Source organism: Prunus persica, chromosome G4, assembly GCF_000346465.2.
Source record: "Prunus persica cultivar Lovell chromosome G4, Prunus_persica_NCBIv2, whole genome shotgun sequence".
In the NCBI taxonomy this organism is placed as follows: Eukaryota; Viridiplantae; Streptophyta; class Magnoliopsida; order Rosales; family Rosaceae; genus Prunus; species Prunus persica.
Window position 1 is genome coordinate 8,830,885 of NC_034012.1, and position 23,001 is coordinate 8,853,885.

The 23,001-nt window shown below is 36.5% G+C and overlaps 4 protein-coding genes across 5 annotated transcripts; 2 read left to right on the forward strand and 2 right to left on the reverse strand.

Moving 5' to 3' along the window:
- Window positions 405-14,937, forward strand: LOC18778864 (ribokinase). Its single transcript, XM_007211360.2, has 5 exons — window positions 405-435; window positions 11,801-12,509; window positions 13,880-14,065; window positions 14,417-14,612; window positions 14,701-14,937. The coding sequence occupies exons 2-5, from the start codon at window positions 11,835-11,837 to the stop codon at window positions 14,790-14,792; spliced, it is 1,149 nt and encodes a 382-aa protein (XP_007211422.1). The 5' UTR covers window positions 405-435; window positions 11,801-11,834; the 3' UTR covers window positions 14,793-14,937.
- On the reverse strand, window positions 437-7,541 carry LOC18781334 (actin-related protein 4). The gene is made up of 21 exons (XM_020561495.1): window positions 7,284-7,541; window positions 7,100-7,191; window positions 6,321-6,491; window positions 6,170-6,243; window positions 5,797-5,877; window positions 5,143-5,203; window positions 4,962-5,011; window positions 4,268-4,322; window positions 3,931-4,008; window positions 3,776-3,829; window positions 3,464-3,517; window positions 3,325-3,385; window positions 3,123-3,174; window positions 2,833-2,899; window positions 2,054-2,113; window positions 1,871-1,933; window positions 1,553-1,615; window positions 1,345-1,409; window positions 1,032-1,100; window positions 815-880; window positions 437-723 (listed from the first exon to the last, which is right to left on the reverse strand). The coding sequence occupies exons 1-20, from the start codon at window positions 7,294-7,296 to the stop codon at window positions 835-837; spliced, it is 1,329 nt and encodes a 442-aa protein (XP_020417084.1). The 5' UTR covers window positions 7,297-7,541; the 3' UTR covers window positions 437-723; window positions 815-834.
- On the reverse strand, window positions 9,121-11,375 carry LOC18779026 (peptide methionine sulfoxide reductase B1, chloroplastic). The gene is made up of 5 exons (XM_007212038.2): window positions 11,131-11,375; window positions 10,758-10,869; window positions 9,833-9,898; window positions 9,540-9,737; window positions 9,121-9,434 (listed from the first exon to the last, which is right to left on the reverse strand). The coding sequence occupies exons 1-5, from the start codon at window positions 11,318-11,320 to the stop codon at window positions 9,407-9,409; spliced, it is 594 nt and encodes a 197-aa protein (XP_007212100.1). The 5' UTR covers window positions 11,321-11,375; the 3' UTR covers window positions 9,121-9,406.
- On the forward strand, window positions 18,359-22,124 carry LOC18778225 (asparagine--tRNA ligase, cytoplasmic 1). Of its 2 annotated transcripts, none has more exons than XM_020561777.1 (7): window positions 18,359-18,628; window positions 18,882-19,424; window positions 20,046-20,636; window positions 20,821-21,077; window positions 21,168-21,297; window positions 21,404-21,462; window positions 21,685-22,124. In XM_020561777.1, exons 2-7 carry the CDS (start codon window positions 18,945-18,947, stop codon window positions 21,866-21,868), a joined length of 1,701 nt encoding a protein of 566 aa, XP_020417366.1. In that variant the 5' UTR covers window positions 18,359-18,628; window positions 18,882-18,944; the 3' UTR covers window positions 21,869-22,124. The 2 variants fall into 2 exon arrangements, with proteins under 2 accessions (XP_020417366.1, XP_020417367.1); XM_020561778.1 differs by having other exon boundaries at window positions 18,375-18,628; window positions 18,925-19,424.

Consider the following 23,001-nt stretch of genomic DNA (forward strand, 5'->3'; position numbering starts at 1 on the left):
ATGAAATGTAGTAGGGCCTGGGCCTAACAATAGGGCCCTAAAGCCCAACAAAAATAATACATCTACAGGGAAGATTTATTTATTTTTTTAATAGCATAAAGCAAAAGAATATCAAGATGAAAGAAAACCAAAATGAAAAGCTCAATTCACTCCTTAACCCAATTACACAAGGCCAAGTTGAGGTTTGATATATTTTTTTTCCTTGGGAATGCACAGGTAAACTTAATATGAAATGAAAATATAATTAATTTTTCTCTTTGGACCCATATCTTTTAAATTTTTTCCCCATGACATAAAATACTAAATAATATTAATTTGATTAGATGGTATGAGGTCCAATACCATTCACCGCGTAGCATTTTCCGTTATTCTAATTGAAGAATATATTTTGTGTTTATGAGAGAGAGAGAGAGAGAGAGAGAGAGAGAGAGAGAGGTAGTAGCAAAGGTTGGTCTACAACAAGCGTTAGTCATTTAAAACACGTCCAACAATATGCTTTGAAACGATGAGAACTACCACAATAAACCCCCTAATCAATTGGACATTAATTTAACATGTGAAAATCTGCTGAAGTAATGAAAAGTACGCCACAGAACAATATAAGGGATCATCAGTGTCGGTTGATACAAATCAAAGCATTCTATCATCCGTATCGGCGACACACGTTTGAAGCTTTGACAATTCTGGAAAAGGTTAGCATGATGGAGGGAGCATATGAGAGACCTGAAAACACCAGAGTAATTTCATGTTTTTAATTTTCTTCTTTAAATCTGGATGTAATAATTAAGAGAAAATCAAGCACAAATTTTCCTACTTGCAGTTTGGAAGACAATTTCAAGGGCATTTTCTTTGTACATAAGAAGCCCCATGCTCCTCATACCTGTTGATTGCAATCACATGAAGCAAACTATCAATAGAGAACCACTGAACACACTGTATGATTTCTTAATCATCACTTAAAGACGTATATTGTTTTATACCGCTAAACAAGCTAGTCTAAGTGCAAACACAGGTGAAATCATGAAACTTACTCAGCCTTGGAGAACCACATTTGCTGGAATGAACCAAGAGACGCCAGTATACTCCCACCTATCCAAACACTGCAAAAAAGAAAAAAAAAACCATAATGAAGTCAGGGGAAGATAAATTGCATGAATGTTATATTACCAACATTACATTTAATAACGCAGGCAAGAATAAGAGGTAAAACTATAACTATATAAAGGTGAAACTTGAAAGGATTTTACTGAGTGAAAGCTTTATCCGGTAAAATATGCTCTAAGTGTATTCTATATGAGAGAAGTAAAAAGGTACAAGTTAAATATGCTTATGTATTGGCTTTACCTGAATCGCCTTTCAGTTGAATTCCCACTCGCCAATACTTTAACTCTAGCAGCTTGAGGAGACTCCTGCGCGCGCACACACACACACAGTGAAATTCTTAACACCAACCCATTGAAACGATATAAGAAATAGAATCCAAATTCAATAACCAAACATTGGCTGAGAAAAAGAAATATGATCATGTTAGTGCTTCATTGAAAAGCAATACCTCCAGCAAGTCTTTCTCAAGGCGTTCCTTTAACTGTTGCATTGATGCTGTGCCACCGGCAAGCTGATTAAAAAAGGAGCAACCATATCATATTTCTGAAGCGTGTTCCACTAAGTTGTACATCAAGGAATTCCAAGAATGTAACAAATTAAGCAATTTTCAGGAAGTCTTCATATTTACCACAGAGATTTGCAACACTTATTCACCAAGTCCCACCCAAACATATTTTTTTTGCATCCAGATGTCTACTAAACTCCTTTATGCTATTAGGTTTTGCTAATTAGTTGGGGAAAAAACAAGTGATTTCATGCATTTTACCAGTATACTACTAAATAATTCACGACGAATGTCCACGTCACACTTGTTAATGCTCTCGATAACCTGGAGAGAACAAACAATAAGAGTAAACCATCAGTTAACAAAATGAGGGGGGACAAAAACAAAAACAGATAAACAACTCCATGGAAGCACCCACTCATTGGAAAATAAAGCACGAATTACCATTTGAGGCAAACCACGAAGAGGAGCAATCTCCGCAAAATTCTCAACACCGGGAATTGTCTGACATTTCATAGAAACAAAATAAGATAGATAGAACATGCAGGAAAAGTACCAACTAAAACATATATTTATGCAACCAATCCATCGAGAAATCACTTCAACAGAATAGCATTTGGTAACACTGATATCACAGTAAAATCAGAGATCAAACTTTTTTTATCAAGTGAAATTTACAGTTGACTTTTAAAATGTGGTCCAACCATTTTTATTTATATTGTAACATCAAATCCTCTAAAATTCCAACTGTGTAACCACATATAAAACTAGCCAATTTCCTAAATTTCATTAAGAAAATTTTAAGTATCAAAATATCACCAATTTTAGTAGACATGAAAAGAAGTTACTACTCTTCCCACAGAAACAAACTTAAGAGATATTCTTTGAGCCATCAATTATCTAAGTGCAAAGAACTGCTGAAAATGGACAAGGTTCACATATGATGGACCTCTTGTCCACGCTATTTTGTGCATTATCTTCTCTTTTTCAGTAAAGTTATTGTTTCTTGTCTAAAGAAAAATGCTCAAGATGAAACAGCCATATCTCACTTTACACAAGGTTCACATATTAAGACAAAATTGGAAATTTGAAAGCGTCAATTACATGAAATTATGTAACAGACAATAATAAGAGCATGGTTAAATGGAAATATGTCCCATGAGATTTCCAAGCATTCAAGAAAGAGTTAAAAGCAGGCATCATGTAGTATAGAAGACATCCACCTGAGCCAAGGACGGGTTAAATAGAATATCAGGAATCTTGAATCTATCCGCTCCAATTTCAATTGTCCTGTATCATGATCACAAAGTCACTACATATTTATAAAACAAACAAAAATTAAAGCTAATTAAACAGTATTCAATTTGCACAAGATTAGGCATTCATCATTTAATGAGGTGCACCATGAATTAGCAAGACCGATAACAGACCTAAGGAATTCAAAGATGCAAAAGAATAGGGGAAACAAGAACCCACTTAATAATAGAAAATCATAAAGTAGAATAAGACTCACTGGCCATCAGGAAGCTCATATGAGGTCGTTGGAATGTTTGAATATGCGCTTTCTGGAAAGAAAAAAAAATGAAAATCCTATTAAAATTCTAAATGAACATTTTTGTTTTCCTTGAAGATTCAAGCATTTAATACAGCTATGGACATAGCAACAAGCCTTCTTAAATCACTCAAGCGTATAAGGGAAAGGAAGAATAGCAAACCATCATATGGAGTGTCAGGGGCTCTACACACACATTCTTTGATATCACTAGCAACCACCCTCTGCCACAAAGCAAAATTTAGTAGAAAAGGAAAAAGAATATGACTTTTTAATAAGAAATATTCTGGTAAATCACAGACCTGGGAATAGAGTTTGTAGCTTTCTGTGGTATTTGGAAAATCAACATCTACCACCTACAACATTGAGATATGGTAATAAAGATATAAAGCTATAAATAAATAAGTCTAAAGCTATACATGTGCATCTAAGTTGAATATTGGCTGAGTCTCAAGATTGATTAAAAAATAAACAAGTGCAAATTCCAGAGGAACATAATAATCAGGCAGCTGGTATGCACCAAGCCATCAATACAATTTTCAGACTGGAAGCATATTGCAACTCTTAATCCTCAACTATTTGAGAATACATCCAACAATAGAATCAAAAAGTACCTGAAACTCTCCAGGTCGTGTTTCCTTTCTCTTGAAAGAATATCTGGGTTTAATCTACAAGTAAAACAAATAAATACGAAAATAATTAAATAAAAAAAGGAGAGCAACTTCAGGCAAATGATTACCCTCCAAATGAAATTTACGTAGTCACTCACCGTCATTCCTTTACTTTCCAAACTTTTTGTCAAACAATCAGTAAGAAATTCTCCTCCAATAGGAGAAGATGCCACAGCCTGTAAAAAGTTGAACAAGCAAAATATGATAGTATTAAACTTTTAAAGCCAAAACCCTTCTTAAATTTCCCATTTAATTCACTTCTGACATAAGGTTGGTAAAGGCGTTTACAGAGTGCAAGAGGCCACTATACGAGTAGCTCACAAAGAAAATCAAGTAAAATTTAGCTCAACAAGAAATGTAACTATATAAAAATGAACTACAAATTAACTTGTACTGGAGGTCAATCATCCAATTTGATTGGAAAGTGAAAAGTACCTTTTGAAGAACATAGCCATCATGAACTGGAGCAACTGTAGTTGATCCTCCACCACTGGATGAATTTTGCAATTATGCGCAATACCATATGTTAGTTTTGCACGCCATAAATCCAGAAAAAGCATAAAGGGACAATAAATACATTAAATCACTCTAGAAGCAGTATTAAAAACTTCAACAAGTACATTGCATAGTAAACAATTTCAAATTCATAGATGTAGTATTTCCAAAATTTCAATTGATACACTGTCTAGGTTTATGATTTCCTAAAGCTACATTCAAAATGTTCTTATTTTTCTTCAGATTTAAGAAAATTTCTGCATTTTCGTCCACTTTTACTGACATTTCCACTGAGATAGATACTTTGGTTGACATTTTTTGAAACTGAACTACTGATATTGAATTGGTAAAAACATTCTCTTCCTTCGCAAGACATACATCTTAATCTGTCCTCCTATTCCTACTTATGATTAACATAAAGCAAATAGGTATAGGTCCATGGTCTGCACCAAACCCCAAGTTGAGCCCCAAGTGAACAATTTGACTTAAAATAAGATTATGCATATGTGTGAAAAAGAAAGGATACAACAATAGAAATGATATACCAAATTATATAAGATTGGCTTAAAACAAAAGAAGATGTGAACGTACTAAAATTATATGCAATCATAGTCAAAATTATGTAATCTCCTACCTATCAACTACTAACGAGGTAGCACGGCCTGATGCAAAAGATGTGAGAACCTGGCATCAAAAGTATTCCAGTTACTCACCAATTGCAGACTGATTTTAAAAGGAAGAAAAGAACAGATTCTGTAATACTAATCCATGTTCTACAAGTTGGAATCAAGGAGATGAGATGAAGAGGGGCATACAGCATTCTTGGCCAAAAATAAGGCAGGAACTTTGTACTTTTCAAACATAAGCTCTGCCGTCCTGTCAGGTACAAGACAAACCTCAATCACTTAACATAAAAACTAAAAATATAAAGACACACCAATTAAACCATAAATAACGATGGAGCAGATAATAACATTTATATCAAAACCTTTTATCAAGTGGGTTGGGCATAATTATTACAAGTTAAAAACTTTAAAACAACAAAATCAAAGTATGTAACAATAGTACAGGAACATCAGTATGCAACATATCAAGACACTGATACTGATAGTGGGGTTGAAACAAGTTCTTCCCCTCTATCCCAGAAATTTTCCTGATATAGCAAAGGTTCCCCTATATTCCCAAGATTTCCCTGCTATCGGCCTTTAACAGAGCAAAAATGCTTGATTTCCACTGACATGATCCAAACAGAAAGAAAGTAGAGGAAAAAAACTTAAGGATGGCACACCCAACCCTAATAACCAAAATACCCCCTTATTTAAGCTATCTGTATGGCGGATGTTTTTATCCTTGACCGTGAAGTCCAAGTTTGTCACAAAAGAATACATTAACAATTACATAAGCATTTTAGTTTAACTAGATAGTCACAATTTTGAGCTAATGAGAAAATTTAATAATTGCTAGCTTACCTTTCTCTCTGTTGTTGAGTGTTAGAAGATGGCTCTGCAAGTAGCATTGGATGCTCTTTAGGATCAACCAATAGGCATTCCCTGGAACAAATAGCAAGCACTTAGTGACATGGTAATATACAGAAACACAATTAAATAATTGGGAAACCGAAATTTCTAGATGGACAAATAACTGGGAAAATGTAAAATCCAAGCCCTTGGTAAAGTGAAGCTACAGTATTACATACATCTCTTAAGTCCAAATTAAAATTACTTGAATAACAGAATACAGTTGAATATGAGAAGCTTCTAAACACAAGAAGATACTCCCAGAATAATTTGAAAGAGTAAATTTAAAGCATAGTAGAATACTGATTCATCCATTAGTAGTTACCTAAAAGCATGGTCCCATATGCCCTCCACAGCTTCCCAGTCAACAATAACCCCATCCTTTATGGGTGACAGCACCTGAAAGAACAGCAGTAGTTAATCAAAGTCTTATAGAAAAAGTGCTCGAATGACAAAAACTTTTAATAGAGACTGACCTCCATATGATCCCGACGGTACCCTAAGGCTTGAGATCCCACATATAATTTGCGTTTTCCCTTGGCTTTGTCAGAATCAAGAGATTTGGAATTACTTTTTGGATCTACAGCAGGTCCGGAATTATTTTCTGTTTCAGTTTCAACTTCCATTTGATCAATTGATCCGACAACCTTAACAAACAAAAACAGATACCAACATCAGTTTTAAATTTTAAATTTACATATGAACTAGTAATAATAACTCTCCAATTAACGGACTAAAACATAGTAAACAAATTCTACACCTAATTCGACAAATTTAATTAGTAAGGTCCATCCTCTAATGCTCAGAAATTCAATGCATATGTTATAATTCCATAACTAATAAATTCAAAAAATAAGAAAAGTTCCAGCCATTCTGCAAAAATTCCCAACTGATTCAAACGCAACCATGAACTTCCCACCTAACTGCATAAATCCCATCAACTTTAACCCCCCTTCTACTGAAGATGATTTTCCATCAGTACTGTAGTTTAAAAATTTTCAAATGGGTAACTGCAAAGCCACACACATTCTGCATTATCAGTAACTTGACCCAGATTGTAACATTCCTGGATCTATAAAGCAAAAATGCTTAGTATTAAACTACAAGTTTGCATTTTGATTAGGCACAGCAACAAAGTTGTGAACTTTTTAACGGTAACTAGCAATTGAACAAGAAAAAGAACAACCCAAAGTAATGTGATTGACATTATGAAAATTTTAGCTGAACTATTTAGTTGAAATAAATAAGCACATACTGATGGGAAGACTGCCTTGGGCGCATCTTCGCCGGCATAGCCAGCTTTGCAAGTGTGGGAGCCGAGGTCAAGAACAATAGCCGAGACTTCATCTGCAAACCAGAGAAAAAGAAAGCCCCAAAAAATTCAAATCAGAGAAATCGAATATAGCATGCAAGTGTTGTTAGGTTTTTCATGTACTCACCGCCTCCGTACATAATTGAAGTTGAGGGAGAGACGAGTGAAGGAAGAAGAAGATGGTGGTCTGGGTCTCGGCTCTGCGAGAGCGAGAGCGGGCGCGGGGGAGAGAGGGAGAGGGTTTAACGGGTTTGGATTTCGGGGGTTAATATTTGGTGGGGGGGTTTTGTGCGTACAGTTGTTTCTTGGATTTGGGTTCCACGCTTCCAGTAACGAGTAACGACTAGCTTTTCGAAAGGGTTAGCTCAAAATTCATATAATTTCTTCCTTCCATAAAAGGTAAGCTGGCCAACGGGCCAAACTCAATTGAAAAGGATTTTTAGTATATACACTAGTAATTTCATATTTTAACCTCATAACATCGTGTTAATGTATGAGGAAAACCTCATTTCTCTATAATTTAGATTATAGCTTGTATTAAAAAAATATAAATAATTAAGTTCGCATATGCGGGTTAAGTCAGTTGGTTAGTGTAGTGAATTTGTTATTATACTCAAGTTCGAATCCTTCATTCTTGTAAATTTGCTTTGCTTGATACTCCTTATGGATTCCTTTCCACGAATCAAAGCCTCCTAAGTATAAATAAATTTATTGGAAAAATAATCTCTTGCCCTCCGTTTGGATGACGAAATTGGAAATTACATAGAATTCTCAAATGATGTAATTTAGATTTCCATCATTTCAATTCTGGCAATTGAAGATTTCAGTGTTTGAATTTATGTATGTCGAATTTTGTAAATTACATAATTTTGTCAATGGCACTATAAAAATTGTGAAATGATACCTATTTTAGTAGAAATTAAATTCGGGAATTTGATGCCGCAATTTCCACAATTTTGTTCGTACGTCATTTAATAAATTCCGCACTTAAGTTACCAAACAAGGGAATGTTAATTTCTCCCTTTAAATTCCCGACTTTTAGTTAAATTCTAAGTTATTTTCTCTCATCCAAGCGGAGAATTAGCTTATGATTAGGCTATTCGGAATTTGATTCCTTCAATGTAACAAGAAAAAGACTACTGGAAAATTTGTTTTCAAATACTAAAGTAATGAAACAAATGTGTTAAGCACCTAGACTTTTTTTTTTTTTTGGGTTTAATCACAGTACACACAAGTCTTCTCGAACTCATTTATTTTATTTCTTAATCCCATCATTTTATTAAAAAAATAATTTTTTAAAATTTCTTTTATTTCTTAATTTTTTTTATAATAATAAAATAGAGTTTTTTTTATTGAATATTTGCCTTTCCTTCTTCTCACCAGCATTGAACTTTCATGTCAAGAAAGAGGTGCCTGATCATCGAGCTACCTCATAGAAAGAGTACTTCTCTCCATACGGGTAAGGAGAAACTCCTCCTTACCTAATAATATGGCTTAACTACAAATTGGTATATGTACTTTTTTCTTTAAAGTCTCAAAAGTGTTTTTACCTTTTCTTTCATTAGTAAAATTAATTTCTTTTTTTATTTCATACCTCAGTTAAATTTGAAGTATTTTGTGGACTTTTCTAACTCCTCTCCAACAGTTCACCTTAAGCCAAATTGCCATTGACAATGTTGGTAGGCATGGTTTCTTCATGGAGTTTTATCTTTTTAAAGGACAGACATTTTTGGAGTTTTAGATGAAAGAAAAACAAAATCAGTTATGAATGATAAAATAGAAGAAACAAAAATATTTTTGAGGGAAAAAAAAGTATTCATGTCAGTTCGTTGTTGAGCCACATCACTAGGTAAGGAGGATTCCTCCTTACAGTTAAGGAGGAGTTTCTCCTTATGGGTTAAGAGGGAAGTATTGTCCTCTTAAAAATGGAGAGCAAACTGAACAGTTTCGTAGAGGTGTTAGTGTAGTTTGCAAGAGGAAGCCCCAAAATGTTGATAGTAAAAGAAGCACATTCCGCCAATATCCTGCAATCTAATCTATACATGAGATATTAATATTAAGATGTATATTTTGCCTTAGGTATACACTTTAGGTCCTCATAAACATGGCTAATCTTCTTTTTCATGAAGAAACACGGCTAACAATTTGAATTTGTGAGTTCATGAAACAGTTCTGTCCACGTCTGTAACTGACTGGCAATCCTCTGGTGAGCCGGCATTAAAGAGTCACCCTCTTGCGAGATTTTGCTTCCTACTCCGGTTTTAGTTTCAGAGAGGCGCTGCAGGGGTAGTTTCTTGTCATAACAAGTCCACTATAAAAGCTCAATATATGGGGAGAAAAGGCAAGAAAAAATGGAAAAGAAAAATGGGAACCGATTACTTACCTGTTTATACAGTAACGCTTTCCCGTGGGTGGTGGTCCATCATCAAAGACATGGCCAAGATGAGCATCACATGCGGCACAAAGAACTTCCGTGCGAGGCATGATTATAATAGACAAGTCTAACTTGGACTTCACATTGTTTCCTATCGGCTGGTAATAAGATGGCCAACCGGTTCCACTATCAAATTTGGTAGATGATCTGAAGGAGAAAATATTTTTATCAATCGATGTTAAAGAATGTGCAAGAGCATAATATTCAATGAAAAGCCCAAAATTAGATAGAATAGTACTTACTCAAATAGAGGTGTGTCACAACATATGCAATGGTAAGTTCCTTGAGTTTTGGTATTCCAGTATTCCCTGAAGATTAAGATAAAAAGGCCAACATGAATAACAGGTGAAATTTGATAAGAGGAACGCAAGTAGCTAACTGTCTCCATCAACATCAGTTGTTTGGTTGTGCTTGTGTGGGAAGTAAGCATGAGCAACATTTTTCGTTCCACCATGTATTCAAGCTTGCAATTGGTAAAAAGATATTTGCGGGCGAGCAAGGATCAAGGCTGAAAAGAGAAAAATCCATCCTTTATGCTGTATACTATGATACTATCCTAAGTACTCCCGTCCTCAGCCTTTTCCTAAGTCGGAAGCCAGATTCCAACCCTATAAAATGCATACAGAAACTTGCTCATGTTTGCCTCATGACATGGTTAGAAAGTCCTTCTGACTTATTATTATGCAAACAAAGCCAATTACTGACCATTCTTCAATTGTTTGTAAAGAAAGGCTAATAATTGTCTTTGTTTGGTCAGGCTTAGGCCCTCCTCCATTCGAGAAACCGAAAAAAATGGCTAGTAATTCTACTTCTGAGCTAGCGGAAAATGTGCATGCCATATAACTAGAATGCATGAACTGCAAGAAAATTTTCCCACATCCTATATAGATATTTTCCTATTATACAAGATTCAAGGGGTATAAGATCGCAGAGAAAACAAAGAACTAATCAGCATCCCTCTATTACCAAAGGCCTCTTTAGGTCTGAAGAGCCTAACATAACTTGCAAGATGAAAATTTTACTTCGAAACTTCCTAGTAGGTCCTCAAAAGCTCCCAAAAATGAATTAAATTTCAAGTTCAAAATTTCAGCTAACAAAGTTGGAAAGATAGTGGATCTTCTGCAATAACAAACATCAAATTCCAGATTAAAGAAGCATATAATATACCCAGTGAAAGCCCTCTCTGTTCCCTTTTTACGAGTGATGTAAAACTGTTCCTGGGTAAGCCGCTTCTTCCATTCTTGATCACTTACAGATTTATAGTCAACCACACCTGTCTCTGCACATGACCAGTAAACAGAAACACAACATAAAAATTATGATAATCAAAGATTCTTTATCCTGCACATGCATAAATGAAAATCCATTTCATGTGAGAAAAAATTTGAACTTTTAACAGAATTGGGCATCACCCAACAACACGAGGATATTAAATAACATATCTTTCTACAAAATCCAATATCAATTTTCAAAATGGAAAATAAATTCAGATTGACTTCTTCATTGGGTCACCATATATATACACCTAAATAGAAAATACCTTGAGAACTTCTGTCTGGTGAAGAAGCAGATGAACCCATTGCACGAACAGAGAAGCAGAGCCTCGGTTTGGCCAAAGGTCGGGAATTCAATACAAAATTCTTGGATTTCAAGCCAAAGACGAACTGAGTTTTCGAGGAAATGCAAGCTGCTGTTGTTGGTAAGCGCAAACTACAACCAGAAGATGCCATTGACGACCCTGAAACTCAACTCTCTTATATAACTTCTACGTTTACCTACAGCAATCGCAAATGGGCACAATATCGTTAGCCGAAAATTATCTTCTGTTGTCGATATGAAACGAGGGATGGTAGTAAATCAATGCTGGCCGTTCGATTAGTGTTTTGTTTTCGGTGTTGATTTGAGATCGGCATTTTGATTCGATAGATCAGGCAACTAACACTGGACTTGGAGCAGCAGATTTGTGTTTGGGACACGTGGCTTTCGTTTACATGAATTTGGAGAAAGAGGCTCTCTGATGACCACGTTAGGACGTTTGGATTTTTTTAGATTTTACCTGATCGTCCCAGTTTTCATCTAATTTGCGGGAAGGGAGATACAAACTGGGGTGTAAAAAAGTGAAATCACTGTTGTTACCAACTCGCCAATCCATCTGCTAAAAAGTATTAGAATTTTCGATTAGTCCTACAAAGCTAATTTCTGCGAGCGAGAGAGAGAGAGAGAGAGAGAGAGAGAGCGACTGCAATGAGTGCCATGAGAGCGGTAGCATTTTCACCATCAAATCAATGGTACGATAAAATCCAAACCCATTTCTCAAACCACCCAAACAGAGCAATCAACACAAACCCACATCTTCAATTCAACAACACCACCCAAAACCAATCCAATAGAAGAAACCTATTTCCCTGTTTCTCCACAGATGCATCAAAAACTCCAAACCCACCAACCCCTCTCACCATCACAAGCTCGCCTCTTGTTGTAGTGGGCTCAGCCAATGCAGACATCTATGTGGAGATTGACAGGCTGCCCAAAGAAGGCGAGACCATTTCAGCCAAGAATGGCCAGACCCTGGCTGGTGGCAAAGGCGCCAACCAGGCTGCCTGTGGAGGCAAGCTTTCTTACCCAACATACTTTGTGGGTCAGGTGGGTGAAGATGCCCATGGGAAGCTGATCACTGAGGCTCTGCAGAGTGGTGGGGTCCACCTTGATCACTTGAGTGCTGTTTCTGCTGCACCCACTGGGCATGCTGTGGTGATGTTGCAATCTGATGGGCAAAACTCCATCATCATTGTTGGTGGTGCCAACATGCACTGCTGGCCTGAGAAGCTTTCTGATGAGGATTTGGAGGTTGTGAGGAATGCTGGGATTGTTTTGCTTCAGAGGGAGATCCCAGAATCGGTCAACACTCAGGTTGCAAAGGTCAGGGCTTTTCTATTTTTTTAATTTTTAAATTCACTTTTGTTTATTTATTTAATAGTAATCAAATTGGATGTTACACTTTGGGTAATGATGAAAGATGGTAAGCTTCTTGGAGATTGTTGTCTTCTGCTAGAATAGGATCACATGCTCTTACAATGACTTCGTGAAGTCTTTGATGATTTAGTTTTGATTTTAATTACAACAGGATTCGTTTTGTTGAAGGTGTTTCAACTTGAAATCTAAGAAAGTTTCATTTACTTTGTTACAGAATGGAAGATGATTGGCCATATGATAGAGGAATTGAAATTTTTTGAAATTTATGTTATTGGCATTTGTGATTATGCATGTTGGGTATTAGAAAGCTTTGAGCTTTCTTGGATCTAGGTAAAAGGGCTGACTGGCTGTTGTATGCGTGAATCTGTGCAGTATTGATATTTCTTTTAGGCTTTTTGTTCTGTTTTTCTTGCAAGACATTTCCTTCAGTTTGTTGATCAGAATGCGGCAGGAAGATCAAAGGTAGAGATATTGTGAGTTAAACTGAAGGAGTTTTAATAGTACATTTTTGAGTTGTGGATTTTTATGGGGTTTCCAAACTGGATGTGAACAACAAAAAACAGTATTAGCTCAACAGTACACTGGTTCTTTAGTAATCAACATAATAGCTTGATTAGTTTTGTGGGAGAAGGAAGATCCATGTAGCTTCTGGAAGGATGTTCCACCAACTTTGAGTTTGAAATTACAAGTGATGTCTTGCTCAGAATAGCTTTTTCGGACTAACTTATTGAATAGAATAAATGCTCAGGAAGGTATACACTTATATTTTACTTGTTGCATGTGTGTGAATCTAATTAAATATTCTATGTTGTTTTTTGCCATGTGAAATTGAATGATTTAATAGTGACTTCTTAAACTGTATGTGACAATTATGACTTCTACAGACTGTAAACGATTAAATTGGTGTTATGTGCTATTGATTTGGATATTTGAGTCTCGAATTGAGGTCTGTGCCTTGTAAACAACATAACACCATATAGGATCTCTGCAGGCATAAGGTAATTTGCTTAAGGATAATCGGTCATTTGCTTGATAATCTGTTTAATCATAGGATCTTTTTTTGGTTCAGTTCTGATTGGGACTTTAGTTGTCTTGTTGGCTTTACACCATACCTTCCACTGATAACCATTTTGTGTTAAAAGTTGAATCCAATAGCAGACCACACTCAAGTCACTTGAATTACATGAGGCAGTTGGTCTGTTCTTAGACATCAAAGAGTGACCATATAGGCCCTTAATTTACATTCTGATTCTATTGGACTGTGTTGTTGTTTGTAATAATTTCATGTATAGTCTGATATACCATTTTATATTTAGGCTGCCAAGAGTGCAGGCGTACCAGTCATTTTGGATGCTGGAGGAATGGAGGCACCAATCTCCCAGGAATTATTGAACTTTGTTGATATTTTGAGCCCAAATGAAACTGAGCTTCGTCGTTTGACAGGAATGCCAACTGAAAGCTTTGAACAGATTAGTCATGCTGTGGTGAAATTTCATAAAATGGTAAGTTTTGCTGCCAGAAGTCTTCAAAGCTTTGAACAGATAGTCATGCTTCTAGACTGCCATTTCTATGACTTGAATTTTTGTTTTTGGTGTCTGAAACCTGAAGATTCATTATTATGCATACCATCTAGATTTGGCATATAAAAAACCAGGAAGGGAAATACCATGCAGATATTGGAATCTGGTATTTTTATGACATTCTAACACTATTCCTATCAGCTTTCTTGTGTTGGCTCTTATGTTGTCATTTGGTTTTGATTTGGATGATGGTCTGTCATTTAAGCACAATTGGAAGGTGCTCGTATATCCTGGCTTGACTAAGCCATAGTTTCATTCTATGTCTAATTTCAGGGTGTTAAGCAAGTCCTAGTGAAGCTTGGGTCCAAAGGGTCTGCTCTATTTGTAGAAGGTGAAGAACCAATTAAACAATCTGTCATCTCTGCTGCAAAAGTACTCGATACAACTGGAGCTGGTGATACGTTTACTGCCTCTTTTGCGGTGGCTCTTGTGGAGGGCAAGTCCAAAAGGGAGTGCTTGAGATTTGCGGGTATGGGCTGCATCAACCCTTATTCTATTTTGATAATGTTTCTTAAAACAATTTTGCTCATGATTTTTTCTGTTTTCATTTTTTCCAGCTGCGGCAGCTTCTCTTTGTGTTCAAGTGAAAGGAGCCATTCCTAGCATGCCAGAGAGAAAATCAGTTTTGAATCTTCTTCAGTCTCATTGAGGATAGCTTGTATCTAAGATAGGTACAATAAATTTTCAACATGCTTGATGGATGTTGCCTTTCAAAATGTATGCCTTTATAAAGACCCAAAAAAAAACTGCCAAACAAAGAAGCTTGCAGATGGCACACTTTGAAGTGACTCCTACAAGTCCAGAGGTTACTCCTAAAAGCGGAGAGATTACAAAAATCATTAATTTCAAGCAAAGATTTTAGTCGGAGGAAGCGGCAGCAATGTGGGATGTGAGAGAACGTTCAAACGCTGAACCATAAGCGTCCGTTCTCACATCCCACATTAGGGGTCGTTTGGCACAGTGGACTGTCATGGACTGGATTAAGTCCTGGGACTGTCTCGGATTAGCTCGGATTGGCCTAAGCTGGATTAAGTACTGACCTACGTTTGGTGCTGCGTCGGACTAAGAAGCTGGATTGTAAAAATAGTGAAGACCTATGTTTGGTGCTGTGTCGTCGGATTAAAAAATAATTATTGTAATATTTAAATTTAAAACAATAATTTTACATAAAAAAGACAACAAAAATTCTGAATTTTTTTAAAATCTAAAATTATCTTAAACAAAAAAACACATTAGATGCAGACCCAACTCAACCTCCCCATTCTTTTTACTTTCTTCTTATATTTTTTTTTCCTCTCTATTTTTTGTTTTGTTTAAAATAATTAGGTTCATTGCATTGGAAGACAGATAGAAAAAACAAAGGTTTTGCTTCTTATGGATCAAATCATCAATGCCTGCTGCGATTCCCCTACCCCACTGAAGCCATCTTCTCTTGCTCCCTAGGATTAATAGATTCATTCTTGCCTCTCTCTCTCTCCCCCATCATAACCCACTTCCAGATCCCCTTTTTCCCCAGTTCTCATTCTCCCCTTTTGACTCTTTTTTTTTTTTTTTATTCAATCAAGAAAGCTTCAAACATTGGCTTTAGCAAATGTGTTCTCCCAAGCATGCCGCACATCCTCTTCGATCTTGGCAAGCCAGTGATCTGGGTTTGTTTGGTTGCAGAAATTAGATAACCTCATGAGGAATCATAGCAGATAGAAAGGGCTCTCTGGGTCAACTGATTGGGTGTTCAATTGGGTGTTGTTGTTGCTGTCGATAGGGTTGGTGGTGGTGATAGTGAGGTTGGGCGATGATAGTGCGAAGGTTTAGTTCTGCGATGGTTTAGTTCGAACTCCCGAGTTCAATATAGCGTGGGTGTTATATTGCGAGCTGCTTTTCAAGCTCGCTAAATTGGAGCAACGAGTGAGGGAGATTTTTCACTGTTGGACTATATAATCTCATTTAAGTTAATCCCTTATCTTAACAAACATGGGTTTCAAGTACTATTTAAGATAGTCCAATCCAGTGAAGCCTACCAAACACACCCTTAGAGAATTCGTTGGAGGAATATATATACTCACGTTCTATGCCATGCGCCACTGGAGGAATATGTTCCACAAACAAGTCCTATCAGCACCGAATATGAACAAAGTCGGAGCAACCAGAACCAGATATGGTTGAAAAAGAACCAAAAAAAAAAACTAGTGGAGCCATAAATGTCTCAATTTGCTCATCCATTACACCTAAGAAATAGACAGAAAAGTAGGTGTGGTAACATAACACAAGATTAGCCAAAAATAAGAGAATACTCTTGCTTTTGGGTGGGAGTAAGATTATGATGGATATAAGGTTCCATTTTTTGCAGTGTGACCAAAAAAAAAAACTTTACAAATACCACATTTCTATATCACATAATATGGCATGTCCATATCATATGCCACATCAATTATATGAATGAAGTGTATTTTAATAAATAAAAGGTTTTTTTTTATCACAAATGGTCCTTAACATTTAAGATTTTATCACGAATGGTCTTTGAGGTTTTTTTGTGACACTAATAGTCCTTAATGTTAGGGCTTTTTATCACAAATGGTCCCTTCGTTAAAAATTCTGTTAAGTGTCTGATGTGGAAGACAAGTCGAGCCCATATGTCCAATCACATTGTGACATGTGGATGAAAAAATAATTCAATAATTTTTTTTTTATGAAAATTCCTTTTTTTATTCTACAACTTTTCATCCCCCTTCCTCTACTCCATCTCTCTCCCCCTCTGCCCTCGCTCTCCATCCTCCGCCCCCTCTCTCTCCCCCTCTGCTCACGCTCTCTCCCCCCTGTCCTCTCCTTCTCCCTCTGTAAAAATAATAATATAACCCATATATCTTTCTCCATCTTTGTATAGTGGTATATAAATCATAACCCAAAATCCCCCTTTGTTTTTTTCTTGCCCATTGCCTGCCACCTGCAAGAAAAAATGGTCTTTGGGATTCTTTTATTGGTCTCTGTTTTTTTAACACAGCCACCCGCAAGCTGCAACCCATGCCCAACTCCCCTACCCTCTCCCACTGTATTTTCTCTCTTCCTCTACTCTCCCCCTCTGTTTTTAATTATTTTAAGTTGTTTGAATAAATATTTGTGTAAAAGGAAATGTGAAACTACCTTGTGCAAGTGATTATTTTGCAAAATATACAGAGGGAGATGGGTGGGTGGGCATGGGGTGGTCAGGCTGTAGAGGCAAGAAAAAAAAAACAGAGGGAGAGGGAGAGCACAGGGAAGAGAGAGGGCAGAGGGGAGGGGGAGAGAGACTGAGAGAGAATAGATTTTCATAAAATAAAAACAAATTTATTTCTATATTTATTTAATCCACATGTCACGATGTGATTGGACATATGGGCTCCACTTATTACACTTAACAGAATTTTTAACGAAGAGACCATTTGTGATAAAAAGCACTAACGTTAAGGACTATTAGTGTCACAAAAAAAGTCAAGAACCATTTGTGATAAAATCGTAAACACTAAGGATCATTTGTGATAAAAAGCCTAAATAAAATTAGAAAAACATAAACTAGTATTTTACATGATGTGGTATGTACACATCAGCTGCCACATCATGTGGTATGAAATTGTAGTATAAAAATGTGGTAAGACTAGTATTATTCTTTTTAAAATGAATAATGCTACACTTATCACATTTTTATCCCACATTTCTATACCACATGATGTGGCATGTCCATATTATATGTCACATCAATTAAATCAATGAAGTGTATTTTAATTAAGACAATTAGAAAAATAAATATTAGAATAAATCATAAAAGAAAAGAAAATATTAAATAATTTTAATTGATGTGGCTGTTCACCTCAGCTGCCACATAAGATGGTATAAAAATGTGATAAAAATAGTATTATTCTTTTAAAATACATTATATTTGCCGATATAATTATTTTGGCTCCGCAATTTCAATTTGTAGCCGAATGATAAGAATTTTGACTGAATCTATAAGGTGTTCTTAAAATCCTCTAATTTAAAATGATAAAATTAAGCCTAAAATTAACAAAATAGAAACTACGTAGATCAAAGTGGTAAATCAGCAAACTACAGGGATATTTATTTAATTTTCAAATTTTTATGTTTTTAATTGGGTGGACACGTGGCAAGTTCTAATTGGATGAGAATCCTACTCAGCGTAGGTGAAGTGGCAGGGTTTTTCTTATATGACAGGAAAACTCAGCGCAGATGAGAATCCAACCAGAAAAACTCATATCTTTCGCAGCCGCCTCCTCCTCTAAGCTCTCCTTCACCCTCTCTCTCTCAGCTCTGTCACTCAGTCTCTCTCTGTCTCTTTGCGTCGAAGACATACGCCACCGCACAGGCGCAAGAGGCACACCACTGGTGCGGCGTCACACCGCCTTAAGTCAAAGATTCCCTTCTCTGGCTCGCCGTGAGCTTAGTTAGTCATCTTCGTCTCGGCATCGCTTGCCCATCTCCGTTCTCTGCAATCGGGTAATTTTTCATCCGGATTTTTCACCGTGTTAATGTTGATTAATATGTAATTCGAGTTGATTTATATGAAGTTGTGTGTGTGTGTGTGTGAATATGTTGTTGAGTGTGCGTGTCGTTGTGGGTCTCATTGATCTGTCGTCTGTTTACTGAAATTTTTATTCTTTTTGCTTTTTTTCCAGCGAAGTATTAAATTGAATCTGCAATGCTTAATTTAATTAAATCTGAATTTTTAATCTGGTTTAAATATTGACAGCTATTTCATAGAGAAGTTTTTGAATTCCGACTCTTTGCCTTAGGTTACAAGTTACAACACCTAATGGCTGACGATTTGACTGCGCAACTGGCCACAGCAACCTTAGACAACAATGCCTCCGTTCAAAGAGCGCAATTTTCTAATAGAGTCCCCATTAAATCCATCATTTTGCGTCCTGATGGAGGGTCCGGGTTAGCCGGGAAGCTAGCCCGGGTTGGTGGGTGGGTGAAGACTGGTCGGAAGGCCGACAAGGATGCATTTGCATTCCTGGAGCTGAATGATGGGTCATGCTCGGGCAACCTTCAGGTCATTGTGGAAGCAGACAAGGGTGACCTTGGGCAGCTTGTGCTGACTGGTACAAGCTTGGTCGTGGATGGCGTGCTTAAGCTTCCCCCAGATGGGAAAAGGCAGAAGGTGGAGCTTCGGGTCGAGAAGGTGATCCATGTGGGTCTGGTTGACCCAACGAAGTACCCCTTGCCCAAGACCAGGCTCCCCCTTGAGTTTTTGAGGGACTATGTTCATTTACGTTCCAGAACCAACACGGTAAGCTGTTTGCATTGACGTGAAACGTGCATAAGCTCATAAACCATGCACACAGATATACTATGTGACTAGATATATATACTTTTTTGAATTTTGTTGTTATCAATGTGATTAAACTCTATATGCTGTACATTTATTGATTAGAAACATGATCAACCTTTGTGTGATTAAGGTAACTCTATATGCTATGCATTCAGTGGTGCTTTAGTTTATTCACATTATAGGGACATTACGTTCTTGTTTGGTTGATTGGAAGCAGCTGTTTCTTAGGAGCGTAAATAATGCTTTGGTTTTGAACAGATGTTAGAAAGTGCATTTTTTTTTTCCATTGTAGCTTAGTCCTTACTGATGTGATGCTGATTGGACAGCTTGTCCACCCTGGTTCTACTTTCTTGTTTTGTATTAATAAAACTCTGTTTTCTTACAGAACAAATAAATGAAATTTAAATTTAATGGTTGATTGAACATGAAACTGGTTTTTGACTGAGAGATGTTAAAGAGCAGTTGTTGATGATAATATGTTGCCTCCGAGGCCTTTTTCTAATTTCTCTTTTTTATAGGACCTTTTACGCTTTAATAATTAGTGTTTGATTATCATGTATCTTGTGTATCCACTTTCAGATTTCTGCAGTCCTTAGAATCAGAGATGCCCTGGCATATGCAACCCACACATTTTTCCACGATCATGGATTTCGTTACGTGCAGACTCCAATTATCACCACCAGTGATTGTGAGGGTGCTGGTGAGATGTTTCAAGTCACTACCTTGATTAATGAAGCTGAAAAGTTGGAAAAGGATCTTATTGAGAACCCTCCTCCATCAGAAGCAGACATTGAAGCTGCGAAGCTTATTGCCAAGGAGAGAGGAAGTGATGTTGCTCAGCTCAAGTCTGCTAAAGCAAGTAAGCAGGAAATTGGTGCTGCTGTGGTTGAGCTTCAAAAGGCAAAGGATAATCTCGTGAAACTGGAGGAGAGATCCAAGCTTCAACCTGGTATCCCTCGAAAGGATGGGAAGATTGATTACACCCAAGATTTCTTTGGCCGTCAAGCCTTTTTGACTGTTTCTGGCCAACTACAAGTCGAATCTTATGCATGTTCTCTTAGTACTGTCTATACATTTGGGCCAACTTTTCGAGCTGAGAACTCACATACTTCGAGGCATTTGGCAGAATTCTGGATGGTGGAGCCTGAAATAGCATTTGCAGAGCTTGAGGTATGTGAAGCTTAAATCTTACTGTAGTCTTCAATATACATTTTGGATTTTAGTGTTTATTTTTAATCTTATTGTCCATGGAAACGTAGAAGCTGCCCCTTCCTAAACTTTTTGTTGTCCATGAATTTTCACATCTGAATCTTATTTTCCATGCAGAAGTCTTACAGTTTGTGTGTTCATGCAGGATGATATGAACTGTGCAGAGGCGTATGTAAAATATCTATGTCAGTCGTTACTTGACAATTGCAGGGAAGATATGGAATTTATGGCTGACAAAATTGATAAAAGTTGCATTGATCGTCTAACAATGGTCGCTAAAACACCCTTTGTTCGGATAACTTATACAGAAGCAGTGGAGCTGCTAACTGAGGCTGTAAAAAATGGTAAGAAGTTTGAGAACCATGTAGAGTGGGGGATTGATTTGGCATCTGAGCATGAAAGGTATTCCCATAGCGTTAATTCTGCTGGTTTGTCTTATTACAGTTTTTGATTAAATTTAGCGGACCAATTTATTGCTTTGCTTTTGTGCAGATACTTGACGGAGGTGAGATTTCAGAAGCCTGTTATTGTTTATAATTACCCTAAAGGGATCAAAGCATTCTACATGAGGCTCAATGATGATTCAAAGACAGTGGCTGCTATGGATGTCCTGGTACCAAAGGTGGGCATTATACTCTTAACATTTATATCATCGAGTTCAGTGCTCTGTTGTATACTTTAGCAGTGTGTATAATTTGTGTGCCGTTTATGCTTTTCTTATATTTCAGGTGGGAGAGTTGATAGGGGGAAGCCAAAGGGAAGAGCGTTACGATGTTATAGTGAGCAGGTATGAGAACTATAGTGTGTGATTGATCACCCCAATGGTATCTTTTTTTGTCTGTTTTAGTGATTTTTATCTGCTATTATTATTATTATTTTCATTGGAGTACTCTTCTGCACAAGGTTTTTATAGCAATTGTTTTGCCCCTCTGCATCATTCAAGTAACGGATAGTTTGATGTAGTATATTGACTTGACAAATCTATTGTTTGATGGATGTATTATTGCAGGATAGAGGAGATGGGTCTGCCACTTGAGCCATATGAGTGGTACCTTGACTTGCGGCGCTATGGGACTGTAAAACATTGTGGTTTTGGTTTAGGCTTTGAACGAATGGTTCTCTTTGCTACCGGGATTGACAATATTAGAGATGTTATTCCATTCCCCAGATATCCTGGAAGAGCAGATCTTTGAATTAGTCCTCCATAATAAGGATATATATATTCCGTGTCTCCATTTTGCCATTATCCAAGTATTATACGGTTACGGCTGATTATTTATTCCTAAGAACATAGAACAAAAGAATTGCTGTTGTGAAATTGTTTTTGGCTTCAAGAAGCAGCTCTGCGCTTTATTATCTAGAATTTCACTTTTAATTAGCATTGTAGTTGCTCGGCCAGGGTTTTGCTGAGTTCCACAGTATGCCCAGTGGCAATTGTCTTCCCCTTTACTACTTGTACAGCTTTGATTTCGTCCCTGTTAGTTTATTGGGCACTTACCCTTTATCGTTCAAATGCCCCAGTTAGTTCCATCAGGAAAATCAAACACGAAGCCCCTTTTGGTGGGCTGGTTTGGACTAGCTAGGATGAGTTTTGAAGCATTGGACTGGATTGACTTGGATTTTAAGTCCAGTACCTATTTAATTTTGCACCAAACAACAGACTGGAATTGAGTTCAAATTTTTATTTTTTTTTATTTTTTATTTTCTTAACAAGAATCAGATGCAAATTCCTAACTTTTTGCCTCAAATTCAAGGAAAACCCCAACTTTGTGCAAGAATTAAACCAAAAACTCAAACTCATATCAAGATCTAACCAATAATTAGTTTCTAATCTCAGATCACGAAAAAAAACAGAACATTTAAACAAAAAAACACATCATTCGACATCTAACTCAAAAAATCAAGACAACAATCATCAATAAAACTAGCCTCTTGACAAATGCTCACGCATGTGTCAATTGGTTTTCCTTTTCCCTTTTTATTTTATTTTTAGAATTAAGAAAAGATAGTATGGGTAGTTATGTTCCATAAAAGTATGATCTATGATCTGATTTTGTTTTTAATTTTAATTTTTTTAATATAAAAAAATGTGAATTTACCATATTATCTTCATTTAATTAATAATTTTATTTCTTAATGTTTGAATTAACCAATGGTATTTTCTGATATTTTGAATGTTTCACCATTCTCTGCCTTTTGCTTTATATATATAGAGATTATAAAAAACAAAGATTCGCGAAATCTGAAGTTTGTTTGAGTAAGGAGAGAGAATAGAAGAGAGGAGAAAGGAGAGAGAGAGAATAAAAGAGAGGATAGAGGAGAAGAA

Coding starts and splice junctions, on each gene's coding strand:
- LOC18778864 (XM_007211360.2), top strand. CDS start 11,835: ATGAGTGCCATGAGAGCGGTAGCATTTTCACCATCAAATCAATGGTAC. Junction 12,510..13,879: donor TCAACACTCAGGTTGCAAAG/GTCAGGGCTTTT, acceptor TTTTATATTTAG/GCTGCCAAGAGTGCAGGCGT. Junction 14,066..14,416: donor TGGTGAAATTTCATAAAATG/GTAAGTTTTGCT, acceptor GTCTAATTTCAG/GGTGTTAAGCAAGTCCTAGT.
- LOC18781334 (XM_020561495.1), bottom strand. Junction 5,012..5,142: donor TATTTTTGGCCAAGAATGCT/GTATGCCCCTCT, acceptor TTTTGATGCCAG/GTTCTCACATCTTTTGCATC. Junction 3,518..3,775: donor CACGACCTGGAGAGTTTCAG/GTACTTTTTGAT, acceptor TCAATGTTGTAG/GTGGTAGATGTTGATTTTCC.
- LOC18778225 (XM_020561777.1), top strand. CDS start 18,945: ATGGCTGACGATTTGACTGCGCAACTGGCCACAGCAACCTTAGACAAC. Junction 21,078..21,167: donor TTGGCATCTGAGCATGAAAG/GTATTCCCATAG, acceptor GCTTTTGTGCAG/ATACTTGACGGAGGTGAGAT. Junction 21,298..21,403: donor TGGATGTCCTGGTACCAAAG/GTGGGCATTATA, acceptor CTTATATTTCAG/GTGGGAGAGTTGATAGGGGG.
- LOC18779026 (XM_007212038.2), bottom strand. CDS start 11,320: ATGGCATCTTCTGGTTGTAGTTTGCGCTTACCAACAACAGCAGCTTGC. Junction 10,870..11,130: donor ACCAGACAGAAGTTCTCAAG/GTATTTTCTATT, acceptor GGTCATGTGCAG/AGACAGGTGTGGTTGACTAT. Junction 9,899..10,757: donor ACAGAGAGGGCTTTCACTGG/GTATATTATATG, acceptor CTTAATCTTCAG/GGAATACTGGAATACCAAAA.